General features: G+C 52.0%; 6 protein-coding genes across 6 annotated transcripts; 3 read left to right on the forward strand and 3 right to left on the reverse strand.

Annotated features, from left to right (window-relative positions):
• Positions 1-474: 474 nt before the first annotated feature.
• asf1 (nucleosome assembly factor ASF1) lies at positions 475-1,487 on the forward strand (the record flags this gene model as incomplete). Its single annotated transcript, XM_057081258.1, has 3 exons — positions 475-583; positions 643-682; positions 737-1,487. The coding sequence occupies 3 exons, from the start codon at positions 475-477 to the stop codon at positions 1,485-1,487; spliced, it is 900 nt and encodes a 299-aa protein (XP_056930095.1).
• A 644-nt stretch (positions 1,488-2,131) lies between these two features.
• On the reverse strand, positions 2,132-5,497 carry N7462_009545 (uncharacterized protein; the record flags this gene model as incomplete). The annotated part of the gene is made up of 7 exons (XM_057081259.1): positions 2,132-2,157; positions 2,238-2,519; positions 2,578-2,699; positions 2,753-3,308; positions 3,366-4,943; positions 5,000-5,339; positions 5,411-5,497. 7 exons carry the CDS (start codon positions 5,495-5,497, stop codon positions 2,132-2,134), a joined length of 2,991 nt encoding a protein of 996 aa, XP_056930096.1.
• Positions 5,498-5,986: 489 nt separating this feature from the next.
• Positions 5,987-7,106, reverse strand: N7462_009546 (phosphotransferase family protein; the record flags this gene model as incomplete). Its single annotated transcript, XM_057081260.1, has 2 exons — positions 5,987-6,119; positions 6,196-7,106. The coding sequence occupies 2 exons, from the start codon at positions 7,104-7,106 to the stop codon at positions 5,987-5,989; spliced, it is 1,044 nt and encodes a 347-aa protein (XP_056930097.1).
• A 1,510-nt stretch (positions 7,107-8,616) lies between these two features.
• N7462_009547 (THUMP domain-containing protein) lies at positions 8,617-9,954 on the reverse strand (the record flags this gene model as incomplete). The annotated part of the gene is made up of 5 exons (XM_057081261.1): positions 8,617-8,784; positions 8,848-8,988; positions 9,118-9,332; positions 9,430-9,817; positions 9,892-9,954. 5 exons carry the CDS (start codon positions 9,952-9,954, stop codon positions 8,617-8,619), a joined length of 975 nt encoding a protein of 324 aa, XP_056930098.1.
• Positions 9,955-10,585: 631 nt separating this feature from the next.
• Positions 10,586-12,509, forward strand: N7462_009548 (alpha-keto acid decarboxylase family protein; the record flags this gene model as incomplete). The annotated part of the gene is made up of 4 exons (XM_057081262.1): positions 10,586-10,778; positions 10,860-12,087; positions 12,165-12,372; positions 12,426-12,509. The coding sequence occupies 4 exons, from the start codon at positions 10,586-10,588 to the stop codon at positions 12,507-12,509; spliced, it is 1,713 nt and encodes a 570-aa protein (XP_056930099.1).
• Positions 12,510-14,091: 1,582 nt separating this feature from the next.
• bck1 (uncharacterized protein) lies at positions 14,092-19,060 on the forward strand (the record flags this gene model as incomplete). Its single annotated transcript, XM_057081263.1, has 3 exons — positions 14,092-16,957; positions 17,039-18,878; positions 18,940-19,060. 3 exons carry the CDS (start codon positions 14,092-14,094, stop codon positions 19,058-19,060), a joined length of 4,827 nt encoding a protein of 1,608 aa, XP_056930100.1.
• Between the last annotated feature and the right edge of the window lie 290 nt (positions 19,061-19,350).

Consider the following 19,350-nt stretch of genomic DNA (forward strand, 5'->3'; position numbering starts at 1 on the left):
GGAATATGAGATTCCCAACGGGCGCAGAGAGCTTGGGATAACTTGAGGTGAAGGGGATTGGGTTAGATGAAGAAGGGCAGAATTGTAAAAGAGAACTGGCAAGCTGTCCCACCCTCTGGCGGGATCAGAGAAGAACGAAAAAGACCGAGAGGAGATTGTTGGTGAAGACAAAGAAGCTGTTGGCAGCTTGTGATGCATGATGCCCGCTGAGTCTGCATCTAGCAATCTCGATCACGTGGGCGGTGAGCGCGCAAGGGACGCGAAGGCGCGTCGGGCGATGGGCTCCTCCTCGCATACATGCTTTGATTGCGGCCCTCGAAAGAAACTACCCTTCGCATTCCTTGCGGTGAAACTGTTTGTTTCTCTTTCCCCGTGCCCCCAGATTTGACCTGCACTATAAATTGATCACCCTTTCCTCCCCCTGCCCCTGTCCCACTTTTCTCCGTACATATCTGCATCTCCCATCTTATCACCATGTCCGTCGTCTCGCTTCTCGGGGTTAAAATCCTCAATAACCCAGCCACGTTCACGGCTTCTTACCAATTTGAGATCACTTTCGAGTGTCTCGAGCAGCTGCAAAAAGGTGAGCAGTTCACCTGATGACCTATTTACTTTTGGCGGCCCCTGCTCACCAAGTCCCAGATCTCGAATGGAAATTGACCTATGTCGGATCCGCCACTTCGTAATTCTACCTCATCCACCGCCCAATCTGCCCCTCACTAACCATTTTACTCAGTTCCGAATATGATCAGGAACTTGACTCCCTGCTGGTCGGCCCCATCCCGGTTGGCGTGAATAAGTTCATCTTTGAGGCTGATGCGCCCGACCTTCAGCGCATTCCTTCCTCTGAGATTCTGGGTGTCACTGTCATTCTTCTCACCTGCAGTTATGATGGTCGCGAATTCGTCCGTGTGGGTTACTATGTTAACAACGAGTATGACTCGGAGGAGCTGGCCGCGGATCCCCCGGCCAAGCCCATCATTGAACGCATTCGCCGCAATGTCCTCGCCGAGAAGCCCCGCGTAACTCGCTTTGCTATCAAATGGTACGTTTGTATCTTGAGGGTTTCGCTGCCTGTCTTCCTGTTGCTAACACTGTGTTTCAAGGGATTCGGAGGAGTCTGCACCCGCCGAGTACCCCCTGACCAGCCTGAGGCCGATGGCTTGGATGATGACAGTGGAGCCTACGGTGCTGAAGAGGCCGAACTGGAGGCCGCCCTCGTTAAGGAACTCGAGGATGCCAACAAGGAGGGCGAAGGTGAGGACCAGGAGATGGAAGGTGGCGAGGCGACCGCTGGCAATGAGGAAGATGATGACGCCTCCGATGCTGGCAGCGAGGATCTCGAAGAGGAGAGTGACGACGACGACGATGAACTGGATGAGGATGAGGCTGGTGATGAGGATGTGGAAATGGGTGATGATTCGGAGCAGAAGGATGAGTCCAGCAAGCCTGCCCACCAGGCCCAGCCCGAAGTCATGGTCCACTAAATTTGGACTTGGTTGTGGACATGATTCCTTTCATCGCCACTTTTTTTCTCAACCTTTCTCCCAACCCATATGTTTTCTTGATGACCGCCAGTATGCTACGTTATGACACCTGGACAACACACCACTTCTCCTATACCCTTTTTCAACGTCGGCGTTGATCAAGGTCTACGAAATAGAATTTCATACCACTTCCATTGAATCGCCATTCGCACAAACCTCGCGCGAGCTTTCAAGTTCAAGCCCCTTCCTCGAGTATGTAGGAGGGCTCTCAATGCCTGTCGTCACCTTCCAGAGTCATGCTCAATGGGTCGGAATCCATAACCAGGACTATGATCGGCATCGAAAGAATGCTCAGATCTCTACCTAGCCGGAGTCCGCTTGGATATTCCAGAATAGGTACATGACTAGTCCTCAAATGTGGCGAGAGCTTCCGCAGTGGATCCCGATTCTAGGGAGCGCTCTTGTTTATTTCTGCTCGTTTTTATTTGTTTACAGTACTGTATATCCAGTAACCACACTAGGGGCAAAATGTAAAAACGAGTCTTTATTTGGGAGTATCAATGGCCCATGGCGTAGCATTTTCCTGTACAAAGAATAGTCTGTTTTATGTTTCAGCAAGAGAGGGGGAAGCCCCCATACAAACACTAGAGTCCGAACTTGGAGCCCAATACTGCATAATGTTGGTCAGTTTCATGCAACTAGAGATGCAAGGGGGTTGATTTTGACAAGGATGCCCGCAAGACCACTTACCGCCAAAGACAGCCTTCCTCTTCTGGGTCTGGACGTACTTGCCGACATCGCTGGCGAAGTTGCTGCTGTTTTCTTCCAAACGATCCATGGTGTCTCCAGCAATACCTAGACGTTCAGTGCGTTCTTGGACTTGGCGCGACATGTATGACCAGTAGCTTTCGTCATTGCCCTGGGGTTCTGGCGGGGGTGCACGGCCTTCTCTGAGTGCTTGGCGGCGCTCTTGTTCTTCGAGCTTCATTTGTTCGATCATGCGCTTGGACGGTGGGCGCTCGGGTCCTCCAACTAAAACAAGATTAGAAAAGTTGATCTTGCATGCAAAGCCTATGGCAGTATATCGTACTCAGAATATCCATATCCGCTGGGGATATATATTGAGTCCCGGAGATCCACTGGATGTTTGTGATTGTTGGCCGTGTCGGGATGATCTTCTCAGGGTCGTAGAGACGGTCCTGTGACGGACTCCTGGAAAACTAGTTAGCGAATCGTCCAGGAGGATTGCTTCAACTATGGCGTACAATTTATTCCCAGACCCCCAGACATTGAACAATCCAACCTCCGAAGGACCAGTCCAGGTCATGACACTGCCTGTGGGTGTAATGCATGCCTCTGAGAGTCGGCGCATATCGGCAATGTGGTTAATCTTGCTGCACCCAATTTCTCTGAGAGCAGGAATAGAGAAGGCACGAGTATTGCCATCACCAAATAGACCAACCAGACTGAAGCCCCGTCCCTCCGACTTGACAAGCGCCGCGGAGTCGCACAGGTAATCGTCCCAGGTCTTAGAGGCACCCTTGGCAGTCGGGGGCTTAAAGATCCGACAGCCCGAGACAGTCACAGCGATCACCACACCATTGATCTTCATACCGTTTCGCAATCCTCCAACAGCACTGGGTGTTGCAAGGGCGCGGCCGCCGGATTCCGCATCGATGGGAATCAGGCTGATGACCTTATCGTCCACTGCAGAGGATCCGACAAAAGACGCCGTGTAAGTGCCATTAGAGGCCGGCAGAATTTTGAAAGTTGCCACATTTCCTCGGCTCGTGCCAACAAAGCAGCAGATGCTAGAGTATTCTGATGCCAAATAGGTTAGTTAGGGCAAAGAAAAGCAATGCCTCGTAATAATCATACCTTCCCCTTCCAAAGTCATCACGCCAAATTCAATTTCTGTAGGCCACTCGGCCGGAGCATCATCTGAGCCACGAGTCTTTCGGAAACTACCCCGTTTCGAAGCCTTGGTAAATTCAGAAAGATGTGCAGTATGGATGATTGCAGGACCGCGCAGGTCGACTATAACTAAACCACCACCCTCGAATCCCGCTGCCACAAAGCCCACAGGGCTATGTTTCAGGGCTGTGACGGGGCCCTGTTGCATATCCAAAAGGGTTAAAGGTAGTAGTCCAGTCTTGAGACCGGGATCCGTCCGATGAGTGACCGGAGTCAGAGTCCCTGGTCCTTGGTTGACACCGGGAGGTTGTTCATTGCCGTGTGAAGCATTGTTACCCCATCGGAAGACGACAAGCTCTCCACTACGGAGCCCAACAGATAATTCACCTGTAGTGCTTGCGAGAGACATCTCGGTCACTTCCACGTTACGTACCCGACCAACGGCCCGGGCCAGGTCCACTTGAATAACTTCCCCATTTTCGATTTCATCATCATGGCCAGCATCCCAGAGGCGGATTGTTCCATCAGCATGAGCAGTGGATATTATATTGCGATTCTCAAAGCGTTTCAAGGGATTCTTCGCTTCTGCGCCTCCGATTACAAACCGGGGTCCCTGTGCCCGGCGTTCCTTCAATCCCAGCCACGCGTTGCGATCAACCGGTGTGAGGGTAGCTTTGTTCACAAACGGATGGACAAAGGATAGATATGGATGAAGCATGTTAGTTGGAGTGATCGCATGACCACTGGGAAAGCTCATTGTGACCAGTTCGCCCGAGGAAAGCACGGCAATCAGGGCAATTGGATCATGGGCCCCTGCGAAATACGGAGAGGCCCGGGGGACAAGGCAGAAATCAACAGCATGTGCACCCGTAGGGATAGGAAGATTGATGACTCGGCGAGTTCTCTCAAAATATGCGGCCAAGATTTGCCATGATGACGTCGAGTAGTTCGGAGTCGGCCCCATATCGAGGAAAGTGAGGCCCTTATTTGGATCCCCGGCGCTTTTGCCACCGGCAACTAAAAGACCAGTATCATCAGGGTTATCTTTAGCACACCACTTGACCCTGGTAATGGGCTCTTTAGGGCCAGACGGCACGTCTGCCGAGCTGGGCCGGCCCGAAGCACCGGGCTGATCAACATTAGTGGCCTGAATAGTTCTGGCATGAAGCTTTCGGCCATCCTTCGAATCCCAGAGGACCAAGCTGGTATCCTCATGGACAGTCAAAACGAAAGTGCCGTTTGGATGCCACACGGCATGGGTCAATTTTGGTCGACGTACACCCGCGGAGGACATCTCGGGGTCCCCGCCCGGAGCACCAGTGGGAACTTCATAGACAAAATACTTTTGCGCGACATTTTGTTTGAATGAAAAAGTGACAGCTCCTTCCGGATAGCCGATGAGAATCTTGCCGATATCTCTCGTAGAGAATTCAAGGGAGATGACAGGGAAAAGCCGGGCTCGCGGGTTGCGTTCCAACCATAAGTTCGGAATCTTGAATGGCGTCAAAGTCTCTCGGTCGAGATCATAAGCGATTATCTCGCCTGTAACGAAGTCAACAGCTGTCTATTTACAGGTACGGTATTGAGGGTTCTCCAACCATTTGACAAGCCAATAAAGGCGTAATCGAGACTTGGGTCTGTTGCGAGGGCAGTCGCTTGACCCGGCGGCGCATATGATGTCACCAAGCATTTATTTTCCAATGAGAAAATGCAGACTTCGTTCTTAGAGTCGACGCTGATGAGCTTGCCAGCGCAGAACTGGAGGAACTTTGCCGAGGCCTTGCGCGGAAAGTCAAAGACGACCAACACGCGCCGCTGTCCAAAGACATAGATCTGACCGCTTCCAAATTGAGTATCACTCGTTCCAATGGCGAGAAGAGATTGAACCGGATCATAGGTGACCGCACTGATTTGGGAGTTGACACCGCATCGCGCAAACTGGAACGGGTAGCTTTTCATCAGTTCACGATCGCAAGAAAAAAAGATGCCTGGAGCGCCAAGAAACATACATCGTCAAGCCCGAAGAAGTCCGGGGAGAGACCCTCCGACAAATCTCGCTGGATACCAGCTTGCTTGCCTCTTAAGAACTGCGCCATTCCCGCAAGTAAGTGGTAGGAGGACTACGAGGGATGGGAAGGAAAGAAAGCGGAGGAGCTTTGGAGGAATGTTCACAGCTGACGACATGGCGGAGCTAAATGGATCTGCCCCGCTCCCGCCGCCTTACGCCCCCTGCGCTTAAGTCATGCCGGTATGCACCAGGACGTTTGCGATATACACCGAAGGAAATAAGCGGGCTAGATTCGTTCTTATTCCCAGCCAAGCTTAGGGGTATCTGTGAATCTCATAGTCTATGATCCGAATACAATCCCGACTGACCTCTCCTAATCTGCTGGCCCTCATATGCCTTGCGATGCTCGGGAGCCCGAATCACATGCCGAACTATAGGCTCCACCTGAATCGGCTTGGGATTGGGATTGGGCCCTCAACGTTTAATATATCATGCAAGGGAGGCAAATTCTATGAGCTTCAAACAGACATTGAATTGCTTTGTGCTCGCTCATGCAGATTTCCATTCTTGAAATGCTTCATTCAAATTCTAACGTCACCATGTCCGCAATTGTCCTTGTTAGCCGCCGTCGAGCACTAAACTCTTTGTTCTCATCTCGGTTGCGGTAATATTGTATCGTGATTTGGCATACCAATCGGTAGCAGGAATATCTTAAAAAGAGGCAAACCCCACATTAGCATGCTAGATAGGAGTGAAAATAACGACCGAGGCCAATCAGGCACTTACAATAACAACCGCATATGCTCTCGTTTAGTCCGAACCAAGGGTAGCCCAGCCCCTTCGAGCACGGCAGAGGATGGATCTTCAAATATCTCAGCCATCAGTAGATCTCCCCAAAGGGCACTGCTAAAGTCCACTACGCCAGAGAGTTGCCGGGATGCCTCATCTAAGAGAACATGCGAAGGCCGGCCAAAGCTGACGACCACCAAACGAGGCAAGGTAATTTCGTCGAGAGCAGGGGCTAGACGGACCATCTCGTGTCGAATTTCGGCATAAGGTAGATGAATGAACATGTCTTCGGCATCACGTAGCACACTTTCGAATAAGGAGCTGAATGCCTCTCGCCACGCCCGCTTCCCGGCCCCAACGGCAACCTGCTGCAGAGAGCCAAATCCCGGAGCCACATTTTGGCTGATGGTACTTGCCAGGAACCCCAGATGCCGATCGATATCAGCTCTTTGCCTGGCCGTAAGTTGATGTTCCATGTCTGATAAGCTGGTTCCATTCACATATCGACGGACAAGATACGGCGATCCCAGAGGACCGCCGTAAGGATCATAGTAATATAATTGGGGAATACAGGGGTTGGCACTTTGTCCCAGTAAGGCCAGGGACCGAGCCTCAGTCTCAAGATAGAATCGTTCCTGTCGAAGCAATGGAGTGCCGTTAAAGACAGAGCCCTTGAGTAATAATCGGCCACTGTTTGAGAGTGTGAGACAGCGCAAGGAATGCAAATGGCCCAGGATATTTTGCGACTGTTGCACACGGATGGTGGAGGGAAACAACAGGGAAAGCACTGCATCTAGTCTTTGATACTCGACGGATGCGTTTGTCCGGGCATCATTTTGGGCGGCAGGCATGACGGACCCTTTCAGGGAAAACACGGCAGGTTGTGTCTGCACATCCGCGTGGCGCATTCTGATATAATGATATAGGAATAGAAGGGTCAAGAGATGCCGAAAAGGGAGGTCTGGGATACACGGGCTAGAGCCGAGAATTGCGACAATCGTAGAATAGAAGCCAAGTAACCCTAAAAGCGACCCTAAAAGTGACCCTTGCTCATTAAGCAGACGCCAGACCTCGTCCTCCGAGGAGATGGTTCAACAACGCGGACCACATTCCTTTCTTTGCAGCCTTGCATTTGAGTAGCCGAGGGTGCAGAAAGGCTGGCACATTGACCAGAGACAGAGAGGGGGAAAAAAGAAAAAGAAATAAAAAGGGAAATTGGGCCTAAAATCTGGCCCTGGCAGCCATCAGAGACGGACTAGGCGCTGGGCCACGCCATAGTTGCAATGTCTCGTCCCCATTGTCTTGAGTAGGGAAAGTGGCCACGGGCCTTAACCCAAGAGCGCGCCATGACATGGACCTACTGTAGGTTTAGCTACGCGAGATACGGGGACCGAGTGGAGGCTTCCGAGGCTCGGGAGACCGTATACTCCGTCCGAAAGACAGGTCCATGTTACAAGGCCCCCGTTCCAACGCCCGGCAGAAAAGATGACTGGAGGGGTAACGAAAGGAGCCGGTCCACTGAGTAATCGCCGAAAGGTTTCTGTCTGTCACTCTGGGGACTGGGTCTGGGCGACTCAAAACGCGAAGTCAGCGATGCCTTCTCGCGTAAGGATCCCGCTTGAAGCAACGCGGACATCCGAGCCCCCACTCGCCGCCAATCAGAAGTGCGTCTTGCCGAACTGCCCCCCGTGGATCCCTGAAGTGCGGGCCCGCGCCGTCGCTAGACTTTCAAATCCACCTTCGATGTATTCCAGGCGACTCTGTCATCACCCTATTTCCTGCGCTGCATGGAATGTACTGGGTCTTCGCTTCCGATTGCTGGGAAATAAAGGAACGGCGCCATCCTCACCCCACTTATAAAAGTCTGGAAAACATATACAAGACTTGCGCGAACTGACAGCGGAGCGCCATGATCTCTTCTGAGGGCATTTCTATGAGAAACTCTCAATAACAATTGGAGTTTGTCCCCACGGTAGAACCAAGGTCCAAGTATCCAGGTCCAGGTCCACGCTGGGCAAAAAACCCTGAACCCTGACCTCTCCGGATGGATCGGCATGGGGCTTCCAGGCCCTTAGTCCGTGTAAGGAAGAAAATCCGTGGGTAAGTTCTGCCGTCCTCATGCAAACCCGATGGAGGGCTTGCTCGTTTTACGATGTACCTGGTAAACAAAACGCTCCTCCACGCGGGAGGGCTTGTGGCTGCATGAACTTGGCCCTGACTAGGAATTTGATAAATTGATCGAGCGGTAAGTTCCGCATGCTGGTCATGCAAGGTGGCCAAAAATCCCATTGGGCTCGTCATCATTTGATTTCTCATTTATCAGTGGGGTCCTGCGTCACTAATAACCAGAACTCATGTTATGTAGGTTGGGAAGAACGCGTGGCAGGAATCTCTCGTCTATACTTTAAGCCCGAGACTCTAAGATGCGGTCTCTATTGGGGCTTCCTTAGGGGCTTCCTCTTCCTTGAGGGATTCTTTGGTGGTTTCCTTAGGGACTGGCTTCGGGGACGGATCATAAATCTCAGCCAGGTTAAACCGTTTCAGCTGATCGTAATCGCTATCGACTACACTCATACCAATGACATTCTAGGGACCAATTAACGTCAGCCTATTTAAGCACACGACTCGTCATGTTGCATCAGAACTCACTTGGCAGACATCGACCAGAATCATCTTATCGTAGTTCGTCAGATTTACCGGGTGTTCAGGGCCCACGATATCCGCGATGGTCTTGATTAGAGGGTTCCGCTTGAATTTTCCGTTTCCTCGAATAGATGGCCGGATCGCGTACTATAGGAACGAAAAAAAAATTAATTAAATTAGCAATGCAGCTCGTCTCGCGGCGGTCATGTCATGATGGACAGCAGTCGGGGCGAGGCCCATTTCTATCGCCAAGGAGGGGCAATCCGTTTCACTTACCCTACGTGGAGGTCCCCCAGAATGGAAGTGCGGCTTGAGGATTTCTCGCGTAAAAGCTTCCATATCGAATCGCAATGTTTTTCTGATTGAGGTGACAGGGGTCATGCGCTTGATAAATCGACTCCTCTTCGTCTCCGGATCGGCCCGTGCTTCTCGACACAGACGGTGGACCAACTCGACCGGGTCGATAGATGGGTCCAGTCGGACAAATATGACTGCCAGCAATCATGATTAGCGCCACGGGCTGTTTCTAGAAGTCGGCACGAAGGGTGCACGTTTGCGCCAAGCCAACATTTTCATTTGGGAACACACCACAGGGCATCTCCAAGCGAAATGCTTGGAAGGGGCGCTTTTTATCCTTGTTTGGTTTTAAGCCCGCAAGCTCTTTTTGAATCTGGGCCTCGATGTCGTCCTCCTCCTCGTCGTCATCGTCATCCTTGGCAGGGGAAGCTGATGATTCAAGTTCCTGAACGACAAGCCAGTCAGCGTGTGTTGGCGTGGTTTGAAGATTGGCTCCAGCGCTGGCCATGCAGGCCACGCAGACCGTATGATGGACGAATGGACCAACCTGGGAGAAGATATCGACTGTCTCCGCCATGCATTTTCCTTCCTTGCCCATGTCACAAGTCACAAAAACACCGACATCGCCCGCCTCAATATTGACTCTGCTTTTGCCCTGTTTCCACATTCCTTTGTCGCCCTGTTTGGCCCTCATTTAGCATTTTCCCACCGCCCTGAAGGACTTTGGACTGGATGCTCTGGGGGAAAGCATACCTTGCCGCGTTTAGCAGACGGATTTGCGTTGGTCGGCATACTGCGTTTGCCCGGTGCGGCCATTAGAGGGGGGTTCTTCTGGGGAAACTAATTTTCTGTGATGGACGCGATAGGCGATAATGGGTCAAGAGGCCGACGATAAAGGATAAGCCCCGATAGACGATAAGACGATTGGCGATTGGAGTGGGGGAAAACTTTGAAGTTCGGGACGGAGTTTGATGTGATCGCCCTTCAATTGGGTTTAGCGCGCCGGAGGACCGATGAACTGGACCATCGGCCTGATCATCAACAAACCCCTAGCCGTGGGTTGCATCAATGGCTCAACGGCTCTCAGCAGATCAAGCAATTGCCGCATATATCACCGTTGGTCTCATCCACGAGTCTGCCCACCTCGTGGCACGGTAACGGTCTAATGGTCGGACGGACTATTTGTGTTGGCATGACATCAATGCTCCAATCATGACGTAGTGCACTAACTGTCCTCGACCTTCAACGTTGTTTAGCGTGACTTAAAGGGCTTAAAGGGGGTCGATCCGGCAAGCCGAGTGCCCTGTTTTGGAGCGTCACATCTTCCGATCACTCCGTATCACCCGTGGTAGATAAGGGTGCAACGGTTGTCCGTCTCCTCCTTCTCTTCTGCCTTCTCGCTCTATCGTGCCTATCTTCTCCTCTGTTCCTTCTCGTCACATCCAGCATGGCGTCTACAGATATCGCTACGCAGGAGCTCAAGAATCCCATGGATGTCACCGAGTATTTGTTCCGACGTCTACACGAGGTAGGCATCCGCTCGGTTCATGGAGTCCCAGGTGACTACAATCTTTCGGCTCTGGATTACTTGCCCAAGTGCGGCCTAAACTGGGTTGGAAACTGCAATGAACTCAATGCCGGTATGATCACTATCCACATAGACCCCAACCAGAATGGAAACGAGCGTTAATGGACTTTCTGACGGGGTTTCTTGTTGATAGGCTACGCGGCCGATGGCTACGCTCGAGTAAAAGGAATCAGTGCCATGATCACGACATTTGGCGTGGGAGAGCTATCAGCTCTCAACGCGATTGCTGGCGCATACTCGGAGTTTGTGCCCATCGTTCACATTGTGGGTCAGCCAACCACCAAGTCTCAAAAGGACGGAATGCTACTTCACCACACCCTGGGAAATGGGGATTTCAACGTCTTCACTCGAATGAGCGCGGCTATCTCATGCTATGTAGCTCGCCTGAACGATCCTCATGACGCAGCAACCTTAATTGACAGCGCCATTCGTGAGTGCTGGATTCGCAGCCGCCCTGTGTATATCACCCTCCCCACAGACATGATCGCTGCGAAGGTGAACGGTGATCGCCTCAAGCAACCTCTGGATCTTTCCTTACCAGTGAACGAGCCGGAGAAAGAGGATTACGTCGTGGATGTCGTCCTCAAGTACCTGCAGGCGGCTAAGAACCCGGTGATCCTGGTCGATGCGTGCGCCATTCGTCACCATGCGCTAGAGGAGGTACGCGACTTGGTCGAAGCTTCGGGTCTCCCCACCTTTGTCGCGCCCATGGGGAAGGGTGCGGTGAATGAAACGCACAAAAACTTCGGCGGTGTTTATGCCGGCAATGGCTCCAATCCAGGCGTGCGCGAAGTGGTTGAGTCTTCGGACTTGATTCTCAGCATTGGCGCCATCAAATCTGACTTCAATACCACGGGATTCACCTATCGCATTGGACAACTGAACACCATTGACTTCCACAGCACCTACGTTCGAGTTCGCTACTCGGAGTATCCTGACATTAACATGAAAGGTGTCCTGCGGAAAGTGGTGCAGAAAATGGGAAAGCTCAACGTCGCGTCCACCCCTCAGATCACGAACAAGCTCCCCGAAAGTGAGAAAAACTCCAGTGATCAGACCATCACTCATGCCTGGCTATGGCCCACTGTTGGACAATGGCTTAAGGAGAAGGATGTGGTTATCACTGAAACCGGCACGGCGAACTTTGGTATCTGGGACACTCGGTTCCCTGCCCATGTGACGGCCATTAGCCAAGTACTTTGGGGCAGCATTGGGTACTCACTCGGAGCTTGTCAAGGTGCCGCCTTGGCTGCCAAAGAACAAACAGACCGCCGCACCATTTTGTTTATTGGAGACGGGAGTACTCAATTGACCGTGCAGGAAATCAGCACGATGCTGCGCAACAAGCTGAACCCGATCGTGTAAGTCGCCTTGCAGTCCCAACCCATCTTGGAGTTTTTCGCTCGCCCGCATTTCCATACTGATCCCGACTATGTAGGTTTGTCATTTGCAACGAAGGTTACACCATCGAGCGATACATTCATGGGTGGGATGAGCGCTACAATGATATTCAGCCCTGGGATTATGCCAACATCCCCAAGGTGTTTGGTGGCCAGGACGGGTATCAGGGCTATCGCATCAAGACCCGGGATGAGCTGACCAAGCTGTTCGCTGACCAGGCTTTCTGCTCTTCCCAGACTCTTCAAGTAAGTCCATCGCGAAATCTAGTCTTGTTTCCGCATCTAACCATGGTGTCCAGCTGGTTGAGCTGTACATGCCTCGCGACGACGCTCCTGCCGCCTTGAAGTTGACCGCCGAGGCCGCTGCCGAGCGCAACGCATAAGGGACCAGGAACCCCTGCCTTCAGCCATGATACTTCACGCTCGCAAACTTTCATCTCTCTAATCGAACTCGGTATCCAGCGTTATCGAGATTTCCCCACCATCTAAATTGCCATCCTCTTATTTCCCGTGCCTTCAGTAGGTCAGGATCTGCGGTCGCCCACATGGTCTGAATCAGGATTGACGTCTACCAGCAAATGCTGTTATGAATCGGTTGGTTGTGTTTAATCATCTCAGGAGTCGGGCTTTGCTTCTTTACCAGCCACGAAATCTATGAAAATCGCTTGCTTGCTTGCTGCTTGCTCCAGATTATTTGTGTAAGAGCACCAGGGCCAGGACTACACCCGCATGTAGACAGGAGAGACAGCAGGACCATAGGGCGGGTACCCTTATCTGGTCCCTCGGTATGTAGACCATATTGGGCACGAAGGGAGTAGGGCCGGCGCGACAGGTAGCAACCAACAGCATAGTTGTGTGCAGCTATAGGCATTTGGACACATCAGATTGGAAGATTCCAGGCCCACTGATGGCCACTGATGGGGATGGGCGAGTCTAGCCAGTTTCATGGGGAGCCAGGGTCAGGGGCCGGCGTCAATATGACACCCGTTGGGGAGCGCGCAGCCAAGAGAGGGGGTGTTTCTAGGGGGCTTCTAGGGCTCGATGAATATTCCCTGTCTCCCTTGAAGAACCAGTGCCGCCTCGAAGGGCTCAAGAGTGTACATTCATCAGCCATTCCGTGACGAGATACGTGATACAGTGTCAAAGTTGAAGAGCCCTCAATCTCTGTACAATAGTCTTGCCCTGCTTCTTGTTCTTCCTCTTCCTCGCTGTACACAAGTACTCCAGCCGCAGGCCGAAGCCAAAGCGCCCAAAACGCAAAAACACGTCTCCACTTGGGCCCACGTGACGATCCCAGGCACTCCAGTCCTCAAAGCTCTTCTCCAGCTCGATTCTCGATTCTCGGGACGAAACAATTTCTTTTTCTCCAGCCTTCCGGCCTTCTTTTTCGCTTCGGTGAGTGCGTGCGCTGGATTCCGGGAGTAATTCTCCGAAGCAAGGAGGACGTGGCTGGAATGCTCTCCCGTCGCTTTGACTTGCTTCCCGTCTACGATCGGAGGGGGATCGCCCTCGCGTTCATTTGCCTCCAGATTTGCTGACGATACGCTTTGAGAAGTAGCAAGCCCAGCCTCTTTGCAGCAGGCTGTTCTTCGGTTGGGCCTACGATCCTCTAGCCCGGTTGCTGGAGGTGATAGCGTTTTCCTCGCGCTCTCAACGACCCCGGCGACAGCTTCGGAGACGCCGAAATCGATTATGCCGTGCCAGTGACCGAGTGCGCTCCTTGACCCGGTTTTTACTTTCAGTCCTTTTGCACCAGTACCCGATCTGTCCACAACATCTGGATTTGGCCTTCATGAGTGGTCGTGTTGGTCCGCCTCTCATCCCTCACGATCTTGTGAATTTGTTGCATGGAACCGAACTAGACCTTCGGGGATGCGACTGGTATCGGCGACAGCCAATAACTTCTCCGCGGTGATCTTGTGGTCTCATAATATCTGCGGACGGTGATAATCGGCCTGTTTCATAATGGACGGACAACGACAGCAATACATCCCAGGCCCCCCGCCCACTTCTCAGCATACCATCAACCTGCCTCCACCTCCCCCACGACACCCTCAGCCTCAGCTTCAAAGCACCGTGCCACCCCCGCCTCCCGGTCCGCCTCCGTCGGCTTATGGAGCTCCTGCTGGATGGCAGCAACAAAGCTGGGGCCGGCAGGCTCTGGCCGGCTTTCCGCCGCCGCCTCCGCCGCCGCTTCCTCAAAATCCACAGCATATCGCATATCGCGCTCCTGGCCCGCCGGGCTCTCTTTCCATCGTCACCCCGCATGACACTCAACCTCTCACTTCAGCAACTTATATCCCGGGACATGACACCATTGGTGTCGGAATTCCACCGTTGTTTGAACAACATGGCCAACCATATGACCCCTACGCGCAACGAGCGGTGGGCGGTCAAGTAGGCGGCCAAGCATATCAACCTGGTGTTGAATCGTACGCTCCACCAACGCCGGGGGTCCGAAGTGCTATTCCATTTGGTCTCCATGATCAGGTTCACGAACTAAACGTGTCGATTCCAAGTGCGAATCCGAACTCAAATCCAGCCCCGAATCAGCTGCCGCAACTCACAAATCAAGGCATGGACATCCCAAGATCGCCGAGTCATCGTCATAATGCTAGCGGTGCATCCTTGGGTGGGCTCTCCCCGAGCGAGGCTGCGGTTCAATGGCCATTGGATCGCGTTCTTCTGTGGCTTGCCAAAAACGGATTCTCTGAAGACTGGCAGGAGACTTTCAAGTCCTTGGAGCTTCAAGGAGCCGATTTTCTGGAACTCGGCCTCGCTTCTGGCGGACGCGGCAACCTGGGCAAGATTCATAAAGTTGTTTATCCTCAGTTAGCAAAAGAGTGTGCTCGGAGTGGTACTGGATGGGACTCTACTCGTGAGCGAGAAGAAGGGCTGCGCATGCGCAAGTTGATCCGCCAGATTCATGATGGAGGATCGGACTATACCATCACAACTCCAATGCGAACCGAGGCACCATTGATCCCGAGTGCTTCGGAGAGTGGAACTGGGTTTTTCTCAGGCCAGATCGCCGAACCCCGCTCAGCTGGTCCTATACCTGGCGTCAACGACATTACCCCAGACCAACTGGCTAGTGTCCAAAACCCTCAATCGGCCCAGGCGCAGAAGAATTCCCAAATGCGCTCTGTTACCTTGCCAATCCCTACAGGTCATGAGTCGCCGATGTATGAGTCGCCTTCCCGTGATTCCCCGTGGATGCGGTCTGAATACTCCCGAAGCACCTTGGCAACAATCAATGATCACCGACGGCAAAGCCCGTCTATTTCCAGCGATAACGGCGCTTTGCCTGCTTCGCTCCGGCCCGCAGAAAGTCCAAAGAGTGGTAGTCCAGCGACACAACATGTTTTGCCTGCAGGCTTATCATCTTCCTCCACCGGAGACCTGTCATTAAAGTACGATCACTCTCGCGGCAATAGTACCGACTCAATCCCCGGTGTCGGCAGAGGCTCTGCCACTGCTGGACGATACTATGATTCCCGCAGGTATGGGCAGGATGGTGCTCGTCCGTCACCTCAGGAGACGCATAGCCGACCGTGGAGTGGGGAAACTCTCACGTCATATTCAAAGGACCATGGCAAAGGCATTCTCAATATATTCAGCCGAAAGAAGCAACATAAAACGGACAACTCGAATCATCCATCGCCGGACGTGGAGAATTTCGATTCCCCGCCGAGCCCAGAATGCCGGACCAATGGCTATCTTCCATATCAAAAACCTGGATTCAATACAAGTGACATGTCTTTAGGTGACCGCCCATCTTCGGCAACAATGGCGAAGACGAAAAAATGGATCTTTGCCACCTTGGATGGAATCAACTACCGTTTGATTGATGTATCAGATATGGACTCTGTGGAAACTCTACGGACTGGTATTTGCCAAAAGATGAATATTCAAGACTGGACCAGTGCTCAGTTTTTTCTCACGCAGCCTGGACAGACTGAACATGATGAGCCACTGACCGACACTAATTTGACACTTGTTCGCCGAACCAAGTGCGATGCTTATGGATCCCTAAAAGTCTTTATTAGGGGACAGTTCTCCCATCCGACGCCTCAAATTCCCAACTTTGAAGGTCTGGGAGTGTCCATACCTGGACTTGCTGACAAGGCAAACTCGTCACCCACCGCATCTCATGGTCATATCCCTCGGAAGCCTTTGGACGAAGATGCTCTAAACAGGATATCTCCACAGACTCAAACTAAGCCCGGATCTCCTCTGCTAGGTTCTCGCCAGCCAACCCCGAAGACAAACAACAAGACACTCCCAGATGGTTCCCAAGATGTCAATCTAGCCATGGACCTTGACAAGGCAGATCTCATCGCGCGCCACGAAGCACATCTACGTGAAGTTGAGCGGAAGCAGAAGGAACATCGCATCTCCAAGTTCCCTCCGTCAACCACCCAGTCCAGGAAAGATACTTATGGCGAGACTGGGTATAGACGTGAAGGTGTGATAGATTTCGATTCGCCTCGTATCTCACCTTATGAAGAGAAGAAATCAGATACATTGGTTCCGCTTCGGAAGCCTCCAGCGGCACCAAATGAATCCAACACGCTCACTAAAGTCAATTCTCTTCGAAAGGCTCCTGGTGAGCGAGTTCGTCCACAGCCTGTATCTTCTAGTCAAACTCCTGGCCTGGGTTCTGTTTTGGCCAGCATGGGTCGCATGACCAGCGCTATTGGCACCCCATCCCCCTCGGTCCCCGTGCCTTCCACGCCCTCATCAACCAATCAGGAAAGTATTTCGTCGGATTCTGATCGGCCAGGTACTCTAAACTCCGAAATGACGTCTTCAAGCAGAACTACCTTGGGTAAGCTCGAAAATTATTTCCATTTCCCGGTCAGGTGTAGTACATGCAGAAGTATAAATACTGATAATGTTGAAATACTAGAAACATTGAATGCTGCTTCTGCTGCTTCAAACCGTGTCTCAACGCAGAGTGACAAATCTCTGACTTCTTTTGCCCCTCGGTCTCCAGCGAATACTGCTTCTCCCAACAGTGCGACCTGGCAGAAACCGGCTTTGCAATCTCGCAAATCATATGGCCCCGAATTTGACTTCCCAGAGACCGAAGTATCTTTTGTACGAAGTCCGAATCTCGCTGAGCAGTCTGATGACGACTCCTCTGATGACGGATTGTTCCAAATTCGGCCGGCAAGAAACGAACCCCCGAAAGCAGATCCTGAGCCTGAAAGGAAGAGGAAGCCTTCTCTTACGGTGGACACGGATAACAAGCCCCGTCGTTCTGTAAGCTTTATTTCACCCAGTACCGCCTCGGGAGAGAGTTTCGGGGGTCCGACATCGCACGGTTCTGGTGGAGATCCTTCTGAAAAGCAGGATAATTTCCCCGGTGCCTCTTATGAAGCAAAATCACCCGGTGACGAGAAGCTGTCACGGAGAGATTCTTTTGCCAATGCAGATGTTTGGGCTAGCAGACCTGCTGTGGAGGGTGTTATCGACAATCTAGACAGCTTCTTCCCTAATGTCGATCTCGATGCCCCTTACCTAGAAGAGCCACCTTCACCCAAAAGCAAGAACGATGCTGAGAGTGAGGCAACCCTCAGGGGCAAGCAACCGGCTCCACCCCCGACACCTCAATCCAGTGTCGATCCAGACAGCGTCTACGGGGCGGATATATCAACAGTTCGACCACCTCCCATGCCGCAAGGAGGCTCAGTCGTTGCCAAGCGCAACTTGGATCGTGGTGGCGGCCTCTCACGAGTGAAGTCCATTCGTGAGGTTGCCAGAGGCGCGGCCCACCGGACGAAGAGCGTTGGTCCTTCTACCGGCGCTGGTCCTCAGAGATCGGGTGTTCTTCTGCGCCGCAAGAGCACCAAGATGTTCGGTGCCAAGATTATGCAGATCAGTCCCAAACCAGGTACCAGACTCAGTCAGCTCGACCCAATCCCCCAAAACGCCCCTCCGTCTCCCGGACCAAGTGAACCTGTCCCACAGCGCCAACCAACCTTCCGCATTATCCGTGGTCAACTCATTGGAAAGGGAACCTACGGTCGTGTCTACCTGGGCATTAACGCAGACAACGGTGAAGTCTTGGCGGTAAAGCAGGTCGAGATTAACGCCAGGATTGCTGGCTCAGATCGTGATCGTATCAAAGAAATGGTCGGTGCTTTAGATCAGGAGATTGACACGATGCAACATCTTGAGCATCCTAATATTGTGCAATACCTTGGTTGTGAGAGAGGCGATTTATCGATTTCCATATACCTTGAGTATATCTCTGGTGGTTCCATTGGAAGCTGTCTCCGCAAACATGGTAAATTTGAAGAAAGTGTCGTGAAGTCTCTCACCCGACAGACGCTTGATGGCTTGGCCTATCTACATGATATGGGTATTCTGCATCGTGATCTTAAGGCAGACAACATTCTGTTAGATCTGGACGGTACTTGCAAAATCTCCGATTTCGGTATTTCCAAGAAAACAGACAACATCTACGGCAACGATGTGACCAACTCTATGCAAGGCTCGGTCTTTTGGATGGCGCCGGAGGTCATTCAATCCCAAGGCCAGGGCTACAGTGCCAAGGTCGATATTTGGTCGCTTGGGTGCGTGGTGCTGGAGATGTTTGCCGGTCGCCGGCCATGGAGCAAAGAAGAAGCCATCGGTGCAATCTTCAAGCTCGGGAGTCTCAACCAGGCACCGCCTATTCCCGACGATGTTTCTATGAACATCAGTCCTGCAGCTCTTGCGTTCATGTATGACTGCTTCACAGTGTAAGTACCTGAACATTCAACGCCTCTGAGAAGAACTCCCCCCACCTAACCTTATTTATAGTGATTCGGCCGAACGTCCGACTGCCGGTACACTGCTCACTCGCCACCCTTTCTGTGAACCAGACCCCACCTATAATTTCCTGGATTCTGCACTATACTCCAAGATCCGCCACGTTCTCTGAGAACTTTCCTTCTGTCCCTCAGGGTGGTGATGAAAATAATGCTACGTTGATTGCGTGTGCAGTTTCACGAATATGCTTATATTCTTGTCTACATCGTATATACATACCCCCTTTCCGAGTTTCTTTTTCGTTTCAGCGAGTATTGGCCTTCCTGGATTAGTTCCTTGGTGTTCTTGATTGCTGGGCGTACATAGGTCTTATTTGTCGGAATTCCCAATGATTGTGCAAAACAGTGCCAGGGGTGTTTTTTGAAACTTTGAAACGATTCATAATTCGATTTTCTGTCGACT

This window comes from Penicillium macrosclerotiorum (assembly GCF_028827735.1).
Source record: "Penicillium macrosclerotiorum strain IBT 26536 chromosome Unknown utg000009l_segment0_segment0, whole genome shotgun sequence".
Lineage (NCBI taxonomy): Eukaryota > Fungi > Ascomycota > Eurotiomycetes > Eurotiales > Aspergillaceae > Penicillium > Penicillium macrosclerotiorum.